The sequence below is a fragment of the Erigeron canadensis genome, chromosome 1 (assembly GCF_010389155.1).
Source record: "Erigeron canadensis isolate Cc75 chromosome 1, C_canadensis_v1, whole genome shotgun sequence".
Classification (NCBI taxonomy): domain Eukaryota; kingdom Viridiplantae; phylum Streptophyta; class Magnoliopsida; order Asterales; family Asteraceae; genus Erigeron; species Erigeron canadensis.
Genome location: NC_057761.1, coordinates 50,186,329 through 50,208,535, shown reverse-complemented (window position 1 = coordinate 50,208,535; position 22,207 = coordinate 50,186,329). Strand labels below are relative to the sequence as shown.

At 30.8% G+C, this 22,207-nt stretch overlaps 1 protein-coding gene across 1 annotated transcript; it reads left to right on the top strand.

Annotated features, from left to right (window-relative positions):
* The first annotated feature begins 17,063 nt into the window (after positions 1–17,063).
* Positions 17,064–21,835, top strand: LOC122609738 (probable E3 ubiquitin-protein ligase RHB1A). The gene is made up of 5 exons (XM_043782688.1): positions 17,064–17,200; positions 18,883–19,045; positions 19,919–20,351; positions 20,559–20,668; positions 21,325–21,835. Exons 2-5 carry the CDS (start codon positions 18,977–18,979, stop codon positions 21,355–21,357), a joined length of 645 nt encoding a protein of 214 aa, XP_043638623.1. The 5' UTR covers positions 17,064–17,200; positions 18,883–18,976; the 3' UTR covers positions 21,358–21,835.
* Positions 21,836–22,207: the final 372 nt, after the last annotated feature.

The window sequence follows — 22,207 nt, the reverse complement described above, 5'->3', positions numbered from 1 at the left end:
TAGACCAATCTAGACCATCCTAGACCGATCTAGTTACCGTTTCGATTAACTTGGTCGTGTTTTACCTTATTACATACAAAACAAATCGTTTAACATATACAAATGACTCAAGATAAACTTCTATAAAGATGTTGTCACCCGGAATTGCACCAACAGACTCCCCCTTGACATCAGCATTTAGAAGTTTTCATCGATCTTCAAAGTCTTCAGTTGTAATGCATAATGAATAGTAACAGAAATGCACAAACGGACACCCCTTGACTATTGCCACCAATTTTGACAATCATTAGTTAAAAAATCCGCATCAACAGACTTCCATTTAACCAATGATATCAGGCCTTTTTTTCGGTAAGACTTGATCTTCATACGTTGCATACTATTCTTCAAACTGCAAAATTTTTGTAACCTTATGACAACTAACAAATGCAATACACAGATTGTAACTCTCCCCCTCAACGGTAACCTCTTCCAAGTTAAGCTCCAAGCAATATTGTCATGCCAGATATCATTGCTTCCAGGCAATCCAGATATCATTGATTCCCCGGTCACTAACAAATATCATGCAAGACAACATAGCTCAATCTATTTGATCTTCAAGCTTAACCGACATATTACAGAGAAGTTGAATCTCCAACAATCAGTATGGAATTTAATCAGCTCCCATAAAGATAAGAAATTTTGTAACCTAAATTTCAGATATGCAACACTCACACGATCTATATCTTCAACCCATAGTGTCTGACTTTGTCTTGTAACTTCACGAATCCACCAATCACCTGACGTCTTTTGTATCAAATCTCCCCCTCAAAGTAAGCATCTCCAAAATACATAGAAAACCACTTAATCTGCAACCCTTTACTAGTTACCGGATTAATCATCTCTACATCATTGGCATAAAATAAAGGTTTGATCATCAACTACCTGGCTACATATGATTAATTTCATCCCAAAAGCTCTAAGACAAAATCCCAAACACAAGCTCAGCAAAGATCATCTACAATTTAATCGACTTTTAACCCTAGTCTTCAATCTTCATCTGATTCATCTGAATCACCTAATCTATAATCAGGCGCCTTTGATCCAAAAATTAGGTCAGACACATGTCACACGGATTCACAACCAGAAAGATACCATGATTGAACTCTGTCAAAACTTCATGATCTTCTTTATTTCAAGCAACCAAAACTTTGTATAGAAAACATGGAAGATTATAAATTTTTATCCCCTCATTTTCTCTACAAAATTCTTAAAATAGCCACTATGTTTGTTTTTGGTTTCAGCTTATCTCTCATTCTTATCTTCCTCCCACGGTTGTTCACATATGTAATCAAGAGATAACCCAGTAGCTCCTTGTCAGAACAACCTTTTTTGGCCTGATCTTGAATTTTCTCTAAGATTTCTCATAATCTTCTATAGAAGATAGACCTCGAGCCATCAATGATTCGGAAAGATAAGTTTAGAACCTAAACTCGACCAAGCTTCCAAGTCCAAACTCGAATACAAAATTTCAAACCAAAACTCAAATGAGTTTTCAAGTTTAAAACTCAAACAAGTTAGACCTAAGCTTAACCAAGATTACAAGATCCTCAATTCAAGGATAAGTTTAGAACGTAACGATTGTTCAAGTTTACAAGTCCAAAACTCGGAAGACACATTTCAAACCTTAACTCAAGTGAGTTTACGAGTTCAAAAAAAAATCGGAGTATTTCAGACCTAAACTTGAGCAAAACCGAAAATTTTGTTACCCAATGAAACCGAACTAGACCTTGGTCGGACATACCATAAAAACCGAAACACAAATTTTAAGTCTTAAATATGTGTAAACACGTTGTAAGAACTTAAGATTGATTAAGTACACAAGTTCAAAATTCGAAAGACGAAGCTTCAAATCCAATCTCAAGAAAGTTTCGAATTCAAAAACCAAGTCTAAGAGTTTCAAAGCTTTTAACTAAAAACCGAACCTTCTAAAACCTTACAAAATGAGCCGAAGTGTATTTATAGGTCAAAGAACCGAAATAATGTAACTTGATCGGCAAGTAGGTCGAGCTTAAACACGAACCCAAAAAGCGGCTTACTATTGTTGAAAATTTTAACCCCGAACCAATACACGATCCAAAGCTCTTGATACCAATTGTAAGACCCTTAGCCACCAGATCTACGAGATTAGATAACTAGTGTTTAAGTGCGGAAAGTCTCGAACACTAGCAATCAACAATATTCGGTAAACCGAAAACACTAACAATATATGAATGGAATAACGAAGCCTTGTATTAATTCGGTAATAACAATTACAATTAACACACGAGCTTATAAAAACCGAAAATACGCACTAGAGAGATTAACCCTTAGGCATAAGGTTTAATCTCCTATTTATACTAATCTAATATGGACCGAACCTATAACTCAAGACCAAAGCCCGAACCAATTCGGTCCAATAAGGTCTAGCTAGACCTCCAAGGTCGACCTAGACCAATCTAGACCATCCTAGACCGATCTAGTTACCGTTTCGATTAACTTGGTCGTTTTTGACCTTATTACATACAAAACAAATCGTTTAACATATACAAATGACTCAAGATAACCTTCTATAATGATGTTGTCACCCGAAATTGCACCAACACTTTTTCTCAAACTAATTTCAGACCTAGCCTCTCGCTGAATAAGTGGTTGCGGCTATTTATTTACTTTTAAGTATTAGTTATTTAGGAGTTAGTGACAACACCCCCCCCCCCCCAAAACAACTAGAATTACACGTATTACTAGATTAGGTAAAGCAACGCGTCTCTGCGAACGATCATGTAGCTTATCACTAGATTATACTACATTGACCGGGTTCTCTGCTCGTTAGTGTGGTTGTTTTAGATACTTACTTGTACAACATTAAAAATTTAAATACGAAATAAAACAGCAACATCAACATGATACATTCATGCAAAAAATCATTAGTTTAACAAAAATATATTATATAGAAAGAAAGTAACAGAATCAAAGGACAACCTTCAAATTCCAAATAAAGATTTAAGTTTTAACAACAAAACATATGATTAGCATAACCAATTTGGCCCAATTATTTTTATATGGAAACTAAAAACCCCCAATTTTAAACAATAATAATCATCATAAACCAACAAACTAAGGCAAAGACTATTACGAGTTGTAAATAAAAATACGAAATTAAGATCTAAATATAAGTTATCAAAGAAGGCTTACTATATGTTTGATCTTTGTAGAATGAAAAAGATGTGTGTGGGATACATGAGAAAGAGAATGGAAAATAAGAAAGGAGAATAATAGTGGGGAGGGCGACTTTTATGTGCTTTTCCGGCAACAAAAGGGAGGAGGTCGACGGTGGTTTAGTAACAATAGGGCGGGTGTGACTTTTATGTGTTTTTCTTAGAGTAGATTTTAAAATTGATGGGGTGGTAGATAAATTGATGGGGTGGTAGATATTGGTTTTATTTTTTCTTTCTCCATAACAATATTTACTTATATTTACTTTTAACAACAAAGACTCGACATATAGATTTTAAAATTGATTTTTTAGTTGTTGCAATGAAAATATAGATCTTAAAAAAAGCATAAATCTATTTTGTTGTAGATAGGATTATGAATAAAAGCTAAAAACCATGACAAGAAAAATATATGTGAAATGAATTTTGACGTGAAAGATGTTGTCGTGGTTATGAATTATATTTGTTCATTATTATTTATTATTTACTCGTATGGTATACATGATAAAGGATGGAAAGTCCTATACGCCTGTACATATACTATTATATTTATATTTTTTACGGCTTATGATTTGAAGAGGTGTTTTGTATGATTATATAAAGTGAAAGTATTAATATCCTTATTTTAAAAAGATGAAACAATTAAATTAATTTGATCTAATGGTTTTAAATTAAAATTGAAGTTTATCAAAGAGTTCTTATTTATTTAGACTTGAATTTAAGACTTTGTTATATGTATATTGGTAGATAAAGAATAATAATATGCTAAATTAATGTGTTGTTGTTTTTCATTTTACGTCTTTTAAACAGAATGGGCCTAAATCATATCTATGAACACTTCACTAAACTTTCTATAGTACATTAGTAGTATAATACATTCATTTAGGTGGGTTGGTCAGGGGTATCTTCTAAATTCACTATGTGGGCTTCCGATGTGAGTTTTTCCCAAGGTCTCGGGTTCGAGTTTTGGGTTTCTTATCTCAAGGTATTTTTTATGAGTAGGGGTTGAAAGTCCAGCAATTTGTTGATTAAAATTGCCCCTAGCACGTCTGAATCGAAACTAACTTAAAAAAGAAAAAAAATTATATGAGAACTATTTTACTTAGGTCCTAGAAATACGTATCTACCACATATAATGATGTTCATATTTATATTAAATCCCTAATTTTGGTTTTTCTCATACTTTGTTCTTTGTACACATTTGAAGTCAATAGAATATACTTGCAGACTTTGAACGACGACCTACTAGTAATAATTTTTGACTTTTTCTTCATCACATATTCCACATGTGGATTTCTATTCTCCTCACAACATCAATCGCATGATTTTTGGCTACTACCTTCTCTGACTTGAAATTATTGTGTATATCTATGTGACAACATTAAATGAAAATTCATCTTAAAATTCTTTATAGTACCCAAAACTATATTTTAGGTCTATATCCATCAAAATTATAAATTGTGACATATTTAGTGATATTTAAACATTATAAACTAAATTATGTCCCATGCGATGTATTGTAATATATACATGGGGAAAACTTGCAAACTGTTTACTGTATTTAATTAGATACAGCAAAGGTGAAAATCAGGGGGGGCTGGATATTTAATCACGTTCCAAAAATTGAAGAAGATGAATGTGAGAGCAATATATATACTGCTAACAGCATTTAGTATTTTCCCTATATACATTACATTAAATTGATTACAAATATAACAATTTAAGTAGTATTACTTGAAAACAATTATTAACATATGTAGGTCAAAAGTATTAATAAATGTTATATAATAATAATAACTAAAGGGATTTTTAATGATAGTATACTTTTATTATATATGTAAAACTAGATTATTGTCCCACATAATACGCGAGTAAATATATTTTTACTTATATATATATATATATCAAAATACAATTTTCGTAAGTAATTATTTAAAAGTTTAATTTGGTCTCCACTCTAATTTTAGTGCAATGTAAATTTTTTTAAAGATATATTAATAATTTTGTTTTTAATAAAATTAATAAGGGAAAAATCTATAAAAAGATAATCTATTTACTCAAAATTCCTAATAAGAAGAACCTATTAGTTTTCATCTATTAAAAGGATCTCATTTCTAATCCTAATAAAGGTAATGTCGTTAATATTTAACATCAATCTTCCGTCAAATGCCATGTCATTATGCCAGGTCATTAACAATCGCTTAGGTGGACGTTTGACTGTGAAAACACACACTTATATATACACGTTTATATACACACACATAACCAGTCCTAAAATTTTGATTCCTTAAAATCGATCGATTCAATCATTCAATCAACAACTGATTATCATTTTATTTATTTTCCTGAAAATCAAATAACAGCAAGATCTGCAGAATCCTTCATCCATTTTCATTTTCATTTTTATATTCGTAACATTAAAGTATCACCAAATTCAATTGTTACAACACAAATTTATCCATTGAGGTCAATTCAATTGGACAAAAACCCACCCCATATACATTCAATTAAAAATATACTTTTCTTAACAACAATTATATAATATATACATGTATATACAGATATATATAATCTATAGCATAGTGACTGTGGTAAGAGAAAGAAGGGTGACCGCGGTTGCCGGCAGTGTGGTGATGGGTTTTGGTAGAAACCGATAATAACCAAGAAAGAGTGGTATTGCGGGAATGTGGTGGCTCGTGGTGACCTGCTGGTGGCTCGATGTCGGAGTGGCGGCAGCAGTGCGGCATGGGGTGGCGGCAGAGGGGGCGTCAGGTGGTGTTAGGGGTTGGGTGGATGTCCCTTGTTGCTTAGATGATGATGAAGATGATTTTCGTGGCGTTCTGGAGTGTACCCTGTTTTTTCGGCAAGTAGGGGGCTGTTGACGGTTGCTGGTGGGATTTGTATTATCAGCAACAGACAAAGTGAATGGAGTCATGGACCATCTAATATTCTATTGCAATTCCTTATTACAATATTACAAGTACTTTATAATGAGGAATTAATACAATCTAAGGTGGATGTCTAGGTGGAATAAACGTATATAGATACCAGGGATAGGTATCTTGTAATGTAACAAACTTTGAACGAATATCTATATTATTAAATAAATAAAGTTGTGTGTATTGTAGGTATACAACTCGAAAATAATGTTTATTATAGGTAAAAAAATGTATTCAACCAATTAAAATTAGACAAGTGGCACCTCTATATGGTTGCCACATATGTATTCTTACATACAATAAACATTTTTTAAAGTTGTTTACATACAATACACAAATCTTTAGTTATTTCCTAATATAGACATTCGTCCAAAGTTTGTTACATTTCATGATACTTATCCCTAGATAGTATGTATATGTATTTATATACTCACACAAACATCCACGTAGGCGATTTTTATTGACATGGCATGACATATCATTCAACGAAAGATCGGTGTTAAAAACTAACGACATTACCTTTATTAGAAATAAGATCCTTTCAATAGACGAAAACTAAATAAGTTCCTCTTATTAGGAATTTGGAGTAAATAGATTACCTTTTTATGAATTTTTCTCAATTAATAAATAAATAATACATACAAATGTCATCTACCTTGTCTAAGCCTCTTCTTTGAAAGTATATCACTTGTGTTGGTAACATTAGTTTTCAGATAAATTTCTCTATTGGTAGAAAAAAAAGAGATTTAATTTAAATTTTAATGGAATGAAAAAAAAATCAAAGAAAAAGTTTTTTCTATTTCTTTTGGATAAATGACAGTACATAATAATATAGTTGGTATATGAAAACGTTATTTTTTTCCAAATTCTTTTATAATATCAATCACGAATGTGAATAAAATATTATGCATGTCGTATATATGTTATTTTTTATGATTTTTTGTTTTTTTATTCTTTTGTGTTTCATTATATATTTTTGTAAATTAAAATTAAAAGTAACAAATTAAAGTAATAAATAACTCTTTTAAACTAAAGTACTAATATCATCATTTGATAACGATGAATTAAATTCAATCTAATGGTTCTAAATCAAAGATTGAATCTATCTAAAAGTTTCAATATATTTAAAAATGAATTTAAGACTTTGTTATAAATAAATAACTAAATATGTATAGAATAATGATAATAATAGTTTCTATCTTCTATGGTAAGTAACCACATATTACCTTTAAAAAAATCATGTATTAACATTATTAGTTCAACCTAAAATAATAAATAACATTAATTTTATTTAGGTGTACATCATTACATGAATAATTATTATAATATACTATTCATGATTTAAAGTGGGATTTTTTTCTCTAATCATATAAAATATAAGTATTAATATTATTATTTAATAAAGATTAAATATTTAAATTTGATTTATTGGTTCCAAATCAAAGATAAAATCCATCCAAAGGTATATTGGTCGATGGTTTTAAATCAAAAATGAAATGCATTTTTATTTGTTTTTCACACCTAGCAGATTAATCTATGTATAATATCAAGTTCATTAATGACAATCACATTACAAAAACAAATTACAATATAAGTCGAAACAATCTAGACTGCTATTGACATAGACGTGCACTTACAAGAATTTGGATGGATTTGGTGCTTTCATAACGCTACATAGGAAGTTGTTACACATAATAATTATGTTGGCTTGGTGGTGGTCTATATGGAAGCAAAAGAATCAAGTGATGTTTAGTGATAACAACTTGGATATTTTAGATCTGTTGTATTAATTTATTTCTTTTGGCTTTTAAATCTCTATATATAATAAAACAAGATTGTTTCCTATAAGTATTTTTAGAAAATTTTTAATGTGACAAATCCATATTTCACTTTAAAATGTTTTTATTTTTATTATGATGTCATATATAAATAAAATAGAAATAACCCTTTACATGTTTAATAAATATATTAATCATTTATTTACAGAAAATAATTCCCTTTTATATAATATTACAAATAAAATGTATTTTCTTATTTGTTTAATGCGGTAGTCATTTTTATTTTATAATTTATTATTGTGTTAGTTGATTTATTAACCATATAAACATTATATATATATAATTTTTTAATATATTTTAGAGTGAACGGCCGAAATCGTCCTTGTGGTTTACCTTAATAATCAAGTTTCATCCTTATCTATCTGAAATGACATTGGCGGTCCTTTCTGGGAGGATAAGGTTCAAGTACAGTCCTTTACCTAAACGGACGTTTTCTCCCATCCGTTAAATTCCTCACATGTTTGAAACGTGAGGGTGTTTAGGTCATTTCGAAAGATAAAGGACTAAACTTGATTTTTTAATCATCACATTCTTCTTTCCTGATTCTTTTGTTTTGTACAAACATAATCTCTTCGATCTTTACCAAACATTTCATATATATTCCTCCTATCTTATATACCTACCACAAGATCTTTTATCTTGAAAAATCAATAGTTTTCACCATAATCTCAACAAAATTGGTACACCTGTATCTTTTGACTTATCAACAAATGACAAATGACAAGATATAGCATGGATGTCGGAACTAATGTTGTTCGAATTCCGTCAATGATAATTTTCGATCAAGTCAGATCGTGGACTCACCATCGTGTCGGAATGAATACCAGCCAACGCTGCTGTAATAGATATAGATCTGTGTTTATATATTCATTTCCAAATCTGTGACAATCATCGCTTCTGGCTTTTCGGGGTCGATCTTACACTTTATACTGTTTTCCGGTCGTGGGATGGGGCGATGGTCGTGGGAAGGTGGCGGTGGTGATTTGACGAGATTGATGGGTTTTATAAGAATGAAAAGGTAACTCAATTTTTGTAGATTTGATTAATGTCACCTCTATATATCTATTCATTCATGTTCTTCGTGTCTCCGTGGTTGGCTAAGGAGTAGTATTATTGTACGGGTACCCCACCCAATTCTACTTCTGCTGCTGTTATTCAATTCAACAACAACAATCACATTCATTAATTCAAATAAATATATAGTCATTCAGGACTTTATTTTAAATTAATAATAATTCAACATTAAAAACCAAAAGAATAACATTCTGATTCATGATATGTTTGATTGATGGGTTATTAATTTGTTATACAAAGTGATATCTCAACGGCATAAAAATAGGTCGGTGGTAAGGTGTGCCACTGGCTTTTCTTTATGAATGGATTGGAATTTTTTTTATTTATATCATATATAGATATAGATATAGATAAATGCTCATGAATGGATGGATAGATGATGATGTTTGTACAAAACAAAAGAATCAGGAAAGAAGAATGTGATGATTAAAAAATCAAGTTTAGTCCTTTATCTTTTGAAATGACCTAAACACCCTCACGTTTCAAACATGTGAGGAATTTAACGGATGGGAGAAAACGTCCGTTTAGGTAAAGGACTGCACTTGAATCTTATCCTCACAGAAAGGACCGCCAATGTCATTTCAGATAGATAAAGATGAAACTTGATTATTAGGGTAAACCACAAGGACGATTTCGGCCGTTTACTCTATATTTTATAATTTTAGAATTTTAATTAACATGCCCGGGTTGATTAACTACTCGATGTAATAAGTTTGCATTTTCTTTGTCGATTTGCCTTCGGCTTTTGTTTTTGTGTTTATAAATACAAAAATTGTTAGATCATGAATCAATAAAAGTTTCCAAGCTTGTATTTTCTCTTTCAAGTCTAATAAAAAAATAGGTTTGCTCGACAAAGTGGATTTTTTTTTTCATTTGTTTGATTTCGTAAATCTTTTTATTAACTGTATCTTTAAGAATAATATATATCTATAATTATCTAAAATGTGAGTATTATATATATATATATGGCTACCATAGCATAGAGAAAAAAATCAACTTCACAAAATGATCTAAGCCATCTAAATTCACAACCAAATTAATCTTGACCCTTTAAATTCAAAGTCAAATTATTCCAACTAAAAAAAAGTCAAATTTCTAATTAATAATGTGGTATATACATATTTTTACACCTAATACGTATTTAATTAATATGCTAACACAATAAAACACTTTCCTAATCAAAATACAACAAAAATTGTGACACAACTATTTTGAATTTCTAATTACCCATATCAAACTACGTTGCCTAAAGTGGAGTTTTTTTCCTAATACATATAAACAAAAGTCAAAGTTTCTAATTAGTAAAAAATCCTTACAAATGTTAAAATTATTTTTCTATACCATTACAAATACCACAAATAATTTTTTTTTATCATTTCAATACATCAAAATTTTCAAAAATTTCATTCCAATAATGCTTTAAATCTTTTAAACCATTTTATTGTGAATGGATCGAAGTTTTGATGTATCTAAGATGTTAATTTCTTATATTCCAATATTTTTTTAATTTATTTTATACATTTGTTTGTTTCTTTTTAACCTCATATAATTACATGGATATATTTACTTAAGATTTGAAATTAATAAACTGTCAGTAAAAAAGAAATTATAAAACTTCAAAGATGGGGAAAAGGGATAAGTTGGTGGCCACCCTCTGGAGCCATGTACCTATTGGTACCCAGCGCGTTTACCGCATATACACATACGCCGGTGAAAACCTAGAAGACTTGGTTTGCAAGCCCCCATTTTTAAAGGTACGGTACCACTGGGGTTTTTAACCCATTGGTAAAAAAAATAAAAAATAAAAACTTCAAAGATGCTTCAATGACATTCTTAATTTCTTTGTTATATTTATTTTTTACGTCCAATATAGTTGGAAGAACAAATTTTGATTGATGACAATAGTTAGATGCACATTTGTATTTAATTGATATATATAGATGGTTGTTGTGATGCATAAAACACATATAATTCACCATTATTGTACAATATATCTTTCCATTTGAAAGAACCCGACTCGATAAACCGAAAATACAAGATTTTATTTTATTTTATTTTATTTTTACCCCCACTGCGACTCAGTGGGGTTAGGATACCTCCCACTGCGACTCAGTGGGAAATTTATGATCTGCAAGCGAAAAACCTCCCACTGCGACTCAGTGGGAAATTTCTGATCTGCAAGTGAAAAACCTCCCACTGTGACTCAGTGGGGTTAGGACACCTCCCACTGGGACTCAGTGGGAAATCTCTGATCTGCAAGTGAAAAACCTCCCACTGCGACTCAGTGGGGTTAGGACACCTCCGACTGCGACTCAGTGGGAACTTTCTGACCTGCACCTGATACAAAAACCAGCCATTTGACATACAAAACAACTCCAAACTATAATATTCATTTGCCCAACTTTCACAAACTAAATTTCAAATATTCCAACAACTATAAAGACACATTTCAAACACATTTACAACATCAACGATTACACAAATCAAGATTTCCATCAAACGGGTCGTTTACCCACTTTGACACCTTTTTGGCCAAAATTATGAATTCACAACTATCCAAAAACTTTACAACTGGAACATTTACAGAAATTTACCCAAAAGCATGACCCCAAACTAAAATGTACCATGAGCCAAGAAATTAGGGACAACTAAGCTTCTATACCAAAAGATCGTCATTCGCCCGGGAATGACCTAATTACCTTCAAGACGTCCAAAAATCGCTTCAAACTCTAAATCAACTATCTTCAAACAACACTCACTAGTTCCTTCCTCCGGAACTACCTATATAAGAGGGTAAACATCTAAAATATAAGCAAAGGCTTAGTGAATATACTTGCATACATTTACGAATACGAAGGAGGGCATAGTACAAGGACTTTCACATGTAACCTATGACATCGTCATGTCACATTTACATATTCACCTTGCACACAAACAATACATATATGGATCCATATAAGCTAAACAATCATAACAAATCAAATCTATCGGGATTCTTAGGACCCGGAGGTTCTTAGGCCTCATATCACACCAACTATCGGGATTCTTAGGCCCCGGAGGTTCTTAGGCCTCATAAACAATGCCCCACATGGGCTTAACGCCGAACCAATTACCATGCTTGGAACATTCACATCTCATGGTAATTGGCCCAACGTATACATAAAGGTATGCAAATATACTCACCTCCTCCGCAACAAAGATAATAACGCTAAATGAACAAGCACAAGCAATCTTCAACCTATGATCATATCGTAAAAATGCACAAGCTTACATTCACAACTATGACTAGCTCAACCTAGTCATACTCAATCACTAGCCTTCCTAGACCCAAAACCCAACCCATTTGTCATTGAGTTTCACTTTCTTTAACAAACACACTAGGTAGCTCAATCTACCATTTTCATCAACAATTCCATAACTAGTCAAAACTCATCTTTTCTCAAGAACTCAAATTTATCAGATGCACTCATTATTTTCATAATCAAACATATCATATAACTCAATGACAACTAGGTTAACTAAGGAATTGGGGGAAAATTAACCATAAATCATTTTTCTAGTAAAAACCCCCAAATTGGTTCACTCATGAACCCTAATTTTCAAGAGAATTGACAAAGCTAGATTGGGGAAATTCATTACCTCACAATGGAAGACAATTACTTGAGATTTTAAATTCACGAATCCTTCTTTTGTTTCTTCTCAATTTTCGGCCACCCCCACCAAAATCACCAAACCCTAGCTTTTAAATTCTTGAATGAAGACTAAAGTTGGTGATGATTGTTATTGTGATTTCTATTCTTGAATTAAAGAGGATTACTTTGATTTTTGAGGAAATAAGATTAGTCTTGCATGAAGAAAATTGAAGAGAATGGAAAAGAGTGAGTGGAAGGAGGATTCTAACAACAAAAGGGATGTCTGGCACATCCAGAAGGTGCCACGACCCATTCCAAATTTTGAGGGTATTTTTCGCGCTATCCGTTAAAGTTCCAACTAAATTAACCCCATATTCAAAAATAAAATACTAGGAAATTACTTTAATGTCAAAACTATAAAAAGGGGTTAATTTTCTTTACCTTTAAAATCTTTGGGGTGTTACACCATTTAACTTATAAGTTTATATAGAGTTAAGAGGCATGGTATAAAATTTGATATAAATATATGATTTGCTAGAAGTCAAACTTGCAGACATGTATGGTATAAAATTTACATGTCATGGTATATTTTGGTTAAAATGATTGGTCAAACTTGCAAGAAATAAGCTACACCAATTCATGATGCTAGAATAAATAGTATATGTTTGCAAGAAATGTGATACATGACCTGTTTTCAGCTGGCTAATCTTGACATGGCAATGCGAATGGCTTGTCAGGTTTGGACAATTGGTCAAAACTCAAATATAGATGAATTATAGCTCATTTTGACTGATATTTTTTCTATTTTTACTTTTTTATCAGGGAACAAGATTCATTGTCGGTGTCAATTTATCTAAGGATTAGAAATACATACATTAATGCACAAAATGACTTGGAACTGTGAAATTACAAAAAGGTTTGGGTTTACAAGTATCTTAAGTTTGGTTTTGCAATGCTTTATGTTAATTCTTACTAGACTTAAGTCCGCACAATGTGACGGCGGTGGGGGTAGTGATGCCGGAGGTGGTGTTAGTGACAGTGGTGTGGGCGGCAGGGGGACGGTGATGGGGACGATGATGGTGCTGAATGTAAAAGTAATTGATGTTGAAGGTGGTATTGTAGTTATTTTAAGTGTTGAAGGATCTACACCTGAAAGTTATTTATTAAAGGTATTATATTATATTATATGTATATTAAATGAGATGTTTAAATTAGTGAATAAAGGAAAAAAGTCTTTTTTGGTTTTTCAAATGTAGAGAGTTTAAGGAAAATAAATACAGGAGAGGTGATTGAGTTTAAGGAAAATAAATACAGGATTTATTTTACTAGATACTAGCATTGTACCCGCGCGATGCGGCGGTGGTCGTGACGGCGACGGTGTGGTGGTGGAGGCGAGTGTTGGTGGTGGATGCGACGTCCAGTGCCGTAGATAATTCATATAAAAGTAATTGATTTAAAAGGTTAATGAAGATATTTAAAAAAAAATAAAGGATTGATAGTGTAATTTAATTATTAATGTTAAGAGAATAGTGTATGTGAAAATATTTTAAAAGGTTGTAGCCTTGTAGGTGAAAATATTACATAGGAGGACATTTTAGACATTTCTCCCCATGTAACTTTCAACATGGGGGTATTTTCTTTAATATAGAGTATAGATTATAGACTAATAAAAGTGGAATATTTGTACTTTTATCAATTTATGGTATTTTTATATACAAAGTTGAACATGTTTCGCGTACTTTAAAATATAAATTTATTGTTCATAACCCGGTCAACGACTGGGTATAGATCTAGTTAATATTATCATTGAGCAATTAAGAAGTCAAATATAAAATCATTAATGTCTAAATCAAAGTTTTAATATATGTAAAAGTTACTGCCTTTTATAGATTGAACTAATAAGGTTATAATATATCATGATGTATATGTTAATCGTACAAAAACTATTAATTTATTTATCACAAGCATGTCTTATTGGCTTGGACAGTGTGTTTTAAAGGTGTACAATATGATAAAATTATCAAAGTTATGGTACGAATATCACTTCACATATCAAAAATCTTGAATGAGTTTCAATTTTAATTTAAAACCAATATATCACGTTGATGATGTCATATTTGACTTTTTAATTTATCAAAATGGTAAATGGTAAAATTTTATAATCTCATATACTATCTTCGTACCCAAAAAACATACCGCATAAAATTCATGCATAGTCACTCACATGGAATCTTTGAAAACCCAAATATATTAATTCTTTAGATGTATTTTTTTCAATCCTTTTCTTATATAATATATTTTAGTTCATAGGTAAATTTAATTTCCATATCAATCGGTAACTAAATATTTATTATAATAATCTAATGCTATCAACGACCAACATTTACGAAAGAGACTTTGTATTCTATGTTTTAGGTCTAATAAATTTAATTAACGTACTAAAATTTAATATGTAAGAATGATATATCCTGATTAAGTGTCAAAGTATAAGTATTAATATCGTCATTTATAAAAGGTGAAATAATTAAATTTGATTTAATGGTTATAAATTAAAATTAGAAGTCATCTAAGGGTTCCTATCTGTTTAAAAATGAATTTAGGACCTTGTTATATATATATTGATAGAAATCTGAAAAGATTATATATAAAGTAGAATATATAGAAAGAAAAAAGGAGGAAAAAGAAGTTATAAAGGTGAAGAGTGAAAATTCAAATAGAATATAAAAACAAATATCAAAAATATGTGTGTGAAATTGATAAAGTAAATATTTAATTTAATATTAATAATATAATCAGATAGTAAAATACTAGATTTTAGCTCCATGTCCAACACTGGACACGAGGTTTACGATATTATCAATATTAGATGTTCATACATTTAAGTCATAAAAGCTTATAATTTTGAAAAATACGATTCTAAGTGTTATATTTTGCAAGTTGTAGTACAATAATCATATGTTTGCCACTGTCATTATTAGCCTCGACATATTCATGGAATTGTTTGTCGTAGTCATTCCACAAGCCACATGCTATGTATAATAATTTCTCCATTATATAAAATTTTGAAACCAGTTGTACTCATAATGTGATATTATTATGAAAGATAATTAAGAATAAAAGATATAAACATATTTGTGATCTTGTACTTGACATTCACGTATATGTATTTAATCATGCTGCGCGTCTATAAAACGCATAAATTTATTTTCAATCACTTATTCTATGATAATATGATAACAATTAGGATTGTTTTTATATTATTTGATAACAATTAGGACTCTTGATTTGAGTGACAACTGTAACTTTAAAGATGAATATGCAAAACCAATATATAAAAAAAGAGAAAATTATGCACTTTTTGATTGAGGGATAGAATGAATCTTGAATGGAGTTTATATTGATTTGGATTTAGGATTTAAGTAACCCGCTGTTGTAAATCGTGTTTGGGATATGTATCTAGAGGTCACATTGTATTTATATCAAATAATAAACTAAATATTAATATTTATAATTATAAAAATGTGTAAATTAATGAGACTTTTTTTACATATTAATATAAATAATAATATAATAATATATTTGGATAATGATTATTAGGATTTTTTATTTGTAGTTTATCTAAATGATGACATCATCAAAAGTCAATTTGATGAAATCGAACAATGTGATTGGTTAATAAGTCATTAGTTCAACTGTCTTATAGTATATATTAAGATTAAATAATTCATCAATATAATCTAGTTCTACATTATATTATAGTAAATTATATTCTATGTACAAAGATAATTAAATACAAAGAAAAATAAAAAGAGATTAGTTACAAATATCGACAATTATATTATCAATGTCTGTTATCTAATTTTAATATTCACTAAATATCAACCATAGTTTTACAAAAAATAAACAAATATTAAGTTTAATCAATTAGTTTGCGCTTAATATAAAAAGTTAGAGGTAATGAGTTCGAATCTTGTATTTGATTTTTTTATTTGCTATTTAAAACGGATAAAAATAAAAGCAAATATCTACGTAAAAAAATGATGACATGACAAATGAAACACTAAAAAGTATATATTTAAATATAAATATATTTAAAAAATATTAAAATTATCAGAATATGACACTTAAGAAAAAGCTTAAATATTAATATATATATATATATATTTAAATGTAAATATATCAAAAAAACATTAAAATTATCAATTGAATTTCATCTAATGGTGATGGTTTTTTTGAAAACTTTAAGAAGCTCTTTTACAATTATTGTTAAATATAATATAACAATGAAAAAAAGCAAAAGAATATAATACATGCTCACACTCACAAAATAACATAAAATAGCAAAGAAAATATACATGCTCACTTTCTTTTTCTCTCTCTAATTAGCTTTTGCTTTGCTCTTTCTTCAACTAAAAAAAGTACACACACAGCTCCCATTTCCATTCCATTCCCTCTTCCCCACAACTTCAATCTATACATACAACAAGGTATGAACATACACACACACACAAACACAAAGATGTAATTTTTTTTTTTTTTTTACTTTACTAAATTTGATAGTTTGACTCTTATCTTTATTGGGTTTTACCAGGGAGTCTTGATGATTGTGTATGTATAATTTTAGAATTTATAGCCAATTGGGATTTTTTTTAAATCTGTATTTTTAGGGTTTAGGTCTTTAAAAAAGACTATTACTTTCGCTAATTTTGGAAACCGATGTTTCTGGGTCTTTGTTATATAATCTGTATCTATCTTTGTTGAATTTTATTTGTATTGACTTGATGATTGTATCATTTGAGATAAAAGATTTGTTCTTGGGTTTTGAATTATAATATTTATTTATTTCTGTATTTTCTTTTTGTAAGTTTCTTGCTGGTGCATATAATTGTTTTAGCTTATTTATTTGGTTTTGGCTTTCGGGTAATATTGCTTTTTGTGTGTTTTATTTGTATATGTTGCCTTTTAGTTATATATTAGTTTTGCAAGTAAGTGGTTTGGTTATCTTTTCATTTTTATTTTTTGTGATTAGTTAGTTGAACTTTTTTAGAATTTAGCTAAGACATAGTTTTGATGAATGTAGTCTTTGGTGTTGGATTAAAGTTATAATATATCCGGGCGTGTTTGGATTGTCTTAGCGTTATTGTTTGTGCAACTCGAGGGTTTGGCTCTGTCTTTGGTGTTCATTTAGCTGAATGTTTATATTTTAGTTATGAAATTAACTTGTTGATTGAATTATTCGGAGATTTAAGGTTTGGTTTTGGACATAATAAGATAATTGTATGTATTTGTCAGCTTGCTCCTCTGATTACTTTGGTGCACCATTTGGTAATTATTAGTTTATGATAGCAAATTGCATACCTTTTGTATATCTTCTGTAAATGTTTTGGGGTTTTGCTCTTTTTGTTGGATTGCAATAAAAAGAAAGTTATTGTTTTCTAATGAGTTGTTAAGGGTCACGTCTTCGAGTTGCTGCTTGTGTTTGTGTGTAATACTTTTATCATGTAAAGATTTTAGAATTGATGTGATTTAACTTGTTAAGGGTGTACCATTATTTTTACATGATGTCAGTATCCACTATCCAGTAAAGAGAAAGTGTCATCCGTCACATACTTGCATGGACTTTATGCTAAGTGTTGTTCATACTTGTGTTTGTGTGTTATATTCTCATTTCTCTAATTAATTGTTCTTTTACTGAAATATGCTGTTATAGAACCTTATAGTTAGACTAACACATATATATGTTTAACGTAATTAAGAAACAGTTGCATCTTTCAAAAAGTATTGATCTCATAATTTTGTTAAGAAACAGTCTCATCTTTTGGAATATGTTAATCTTACTTGAGGTAGTAATTATGCACTATCACTAATGAGATATGATATGATAGAGAAATGCGTTGTATATAATGTCTATTATACAATTCATTGTCACTTTTGTTGCTCTGCATATTAGCTTTGTATATCAATTAGGTGGTTCAAAACCATGATCACACTCTATATTTACAGCATCTTTTAAGAACTATAATATACATAGAAGGGTATAATAATAACAAATGTCTTACTGATTTAAGAAATACTTGTCTGAAGATTGTGCAACTTTAGTGAGAAATTTTGGTTGCTTTGCATACATCTTTGACTTTCTTGTGACATATCAACAATTTTTATATTTCAGTTGAGAGGTGGCTTCACTTTTGTTAGAATACAGAAAGCAATGAGGCCATTATCTGCTGGTTCAGTTGGATAAAGATTTTATTAAGGATATAAAGATGGGAGGTTGCTGCTGCTGCTTTTCTTCAAAAGGAGTAGAACTCAACAGCTCACCCCGATTCTATCATGTCAGTGCTCAGTACAATCCTTATACTAACTTTTTTGTTGACCATATGACTTCCCATGATACATTTTGTTATAGCAATATACACATCTTCTGTAAATCGTTGTATCTAAATGCTTTAGTAAACACTACCAAGATCGTTTATAAGCAGAAGATGATATGAACATATAATTCTACATAAATTATCATCTGTTGTTTTCTATCCTCAGTATACTTTGCTCCCTCTAACTTGTTATACATATCTGTGTTGCCGTCTCTAATCTCTATGATGTCTTTTGTTTCTCTCGGTACTTGCCCCTATTCACATATTGCAAATGCCAGTGACTACAGTTTCTTTTTAGTTATTTCCTATAATTTGAGCTATACTTGATTTGTTAACATAAAACAAGATTTGAAAATCATCTTGAGACCTTGGCAAAATTATCTTTTTATACCAGCTATTCTTGTAAAAGGCCTTCAAACAAAAAGTTTATTCAATTACTTTGCTTCCTTGATAATCTACATGTATGGTAAGTCGGTAACTATTCATATACTTAAAAGACTGAATTCTGTCAATGATTGGATGTATAATACATCTCACAATTAGCAAATTAGAATTATATCAGTAGATTATAATATATTTCTTTCAGGAAAAATACTCTTAATATTGTTAACAATCTTACCTTCTTTGACATGTCTGCTGCTACATGATGATGATCTTCTTCTACGTTCATAACAGAAGAAATTTCTTAGGATATCCCCACATCATTTTAGCCATTACATTCCAAAATTTTGTGGGATGGAGATATTAGAATATTAGTTTTATGTTGTCTTCAGTTCTATTTGTACTTTGTTTAACGATGAATTTATATTTACTTCGACATGATTCACTCTGCAGTATCCAATAGCATCAGAAGAGCGCCAACCTCTATCGTCAAACAATGGTGCAGCTTCTGTCCTTTCAACAGGGCTTTTAGTTGATACAAATCTTGAAACGTCTATACCCGATACCTACAGGCCTCCTCCTGCACCTATACCATATGATGTGAGTGCTGGACCTCCTCGGAGTCCATTGAACAATCGAGAACCTTCTGGAATTAAACAAGAACTACCTGTTCCAACAAATAATGCCGTGTCTGTTGGAGAAATAAGTGTTAATGGCAGTGGTGAAACTGTCACTAAAGAAGCAAAGGGATCTGATTGCAAAGAGATTACCAACATTGAACTTGTTGAAACGAAAGAAACAGAATCTGAGATCGAGAAGTCTGGTGAACTCAAGAAGCCCAGTGGACCTAATTTACCTCCTGAAGAGTGCCCCACATGTCTTGAAGGTAATAACAGTATTCTATACAAGATAACAAACTTTTGTTTGAAATCAGGTTAAAGCTGTGTTTTTATGCAATTAACCCAACAATATAAATTCCAAAAAAAGGGTAAATGAGAAGAAAGTTACGTAGAACTCTTGTGGAGGGTGTGTATCATCACTCTGCTTCCTTGAAGCTATATAAGCATAAGCACATCACTTTCTCATTTTGCAGAATATGACGAAGACAACCCAAAAATAGTCACAAAATGCGAACATCATTTTCACTTGTCATGCATTCTTGAATGGATGGAGAGAAGTGATACATGTCCTGTGTGTGATCAGGTTGGTTTAAGTTTCATTTATGACATTTGCTGTTATTTAATTGGCTTAATATTCTTTCTGGGATTCTGTATATTTTATGCAATTAAACAAAAATAATAAAGGGTTACTGCAGTAGGGTTTTGTGATATGAGCGTCATCCTTCGTCACTAGCATCAAAAGTTACTGCATTTGACTCACTCCACTTGACGTAGTGGGGGCTGGTATGCAGGTCAAACGGATAGACTGGGCAGTAATATGCTTATAGTTTGGGATCACAAAACCCTTTTGTCCAGCTTTTATGTATATGTTAAATAATGGTTAATCAATCTAATCTAAAATATGTGATTTAGGAGGTTGTATCTTGTAAGTACACTTTGGGACCACCTGTTCAGCCCATATTACTCGTTTTCTTCTAAAAACTAAATTTTGCATTCTACCCATTTGACTGAGTAAAACTAATTTTTCTTTTTTTTTTGTCCCTTCGGGGACATCCGATAAAATTGGAACGATACAGTGAAGCATGACTTAAATTGACTCATTTGTTACTAAATGGGCTGAAGTTTTCACCTCTAGCCTCTAGGATATAGTCTCGAGAATGAAAATGATACTTGGAAACATGGGAATGTAATTATAAGCATAATGTGCTCATACTAATCTTAAATTGTGCATTGGTGCAGGAAATGATAATCAACTTCCCTGTTAATGATTAGCGTTGTGGAATTATGTGATCAAGTGTCCAAGGTAAAGAATGCACTGGGGGGTTGAATTACTTCTCGGGTTTTCTAGTAGCAACCATACTTTTGGGTTCTCTTCTCTTTTTTTTCCCCTCCTTTCTCCGATGCTTCATTTTCTTGTCCATTCCATTGGGAAAACAAATAAAACCTTAAAAAAAAATTAAATATCAAGGAGAAAAGTCTTATGGAGATTGACAAAACCATATCACTCATTTACTTTTCCTTTAGCGGTGCTATCTGCCCTCTGTTGGAGATATGTTGGAGCATATGGGAAGATGGTTTGATGAACAAAAAATGTTAGAAAATGAATTATTTTGTACAGGAGTCTGAGTCTTGATGTTGGCCTTTATACTTGTTTGTAGAAAGAGTTGTTAATGTGCAGGGTTTGAATTTTCAACATGTTCTCATCATTTTAATTTATAGATTTGTTTCAAGTCGCAATGTTTTGACAAAAGATGTCACTTTGAACTTGATGCATGTTTAGCTGTGTGATGTGTTGTTTACGAGTTTTTCCCGTACCTACATTGTAGATGGTAAATCTATAGATGTATAAAGTTGTGGATATTGATATAAATTATGTTGAGTTTTTTTCGTAGTCAGTTGTCAATAATAACAGATTTGATTAGTTTCTAGCTGAATGATTCACATTATAAAGCTTTACTGAAACTGGACCTCACTCGGTAAGAAAATATTGAAATGATAGGATATTTTCCATGGTATCGTTGTGTAAATGTCTCTTGAGTTCGGATTATATGAACTTTAGATGCAGTGAATGTGGTCTTCTAACCGAAGAAGTTTCAACGTTGATGTGGCTTTTAAGTTGTCT

What these genes read in the sequence shown, in the direction of transcription:
- LOC122609738 (XM_043782688.1), top strand. Translation starts at nt 18,977, where the DNA reads ATGGGAGGTTGCTGCTGCTGCTTTTCTTCAAAAGGAGTAGAACTCAAC. An exon ending in GCTCACCCCGATTCTATCAT is followed by an intron (nt 19,046 to 19,918) that starts GTCAGTGCTCAG and finishes TTCACTCTGCAG; the next exon opens with TATCCAATAGCATCAGAAGA. An exon ending in GTGCCCCACATGTCTTGAAG is followed by an intron (nt 20,352 to 20,558) that starts GTAATAACAGTA and finishes CTCATTTTGCAG; the next exon opens with AATATGACGAAGACAACCCA.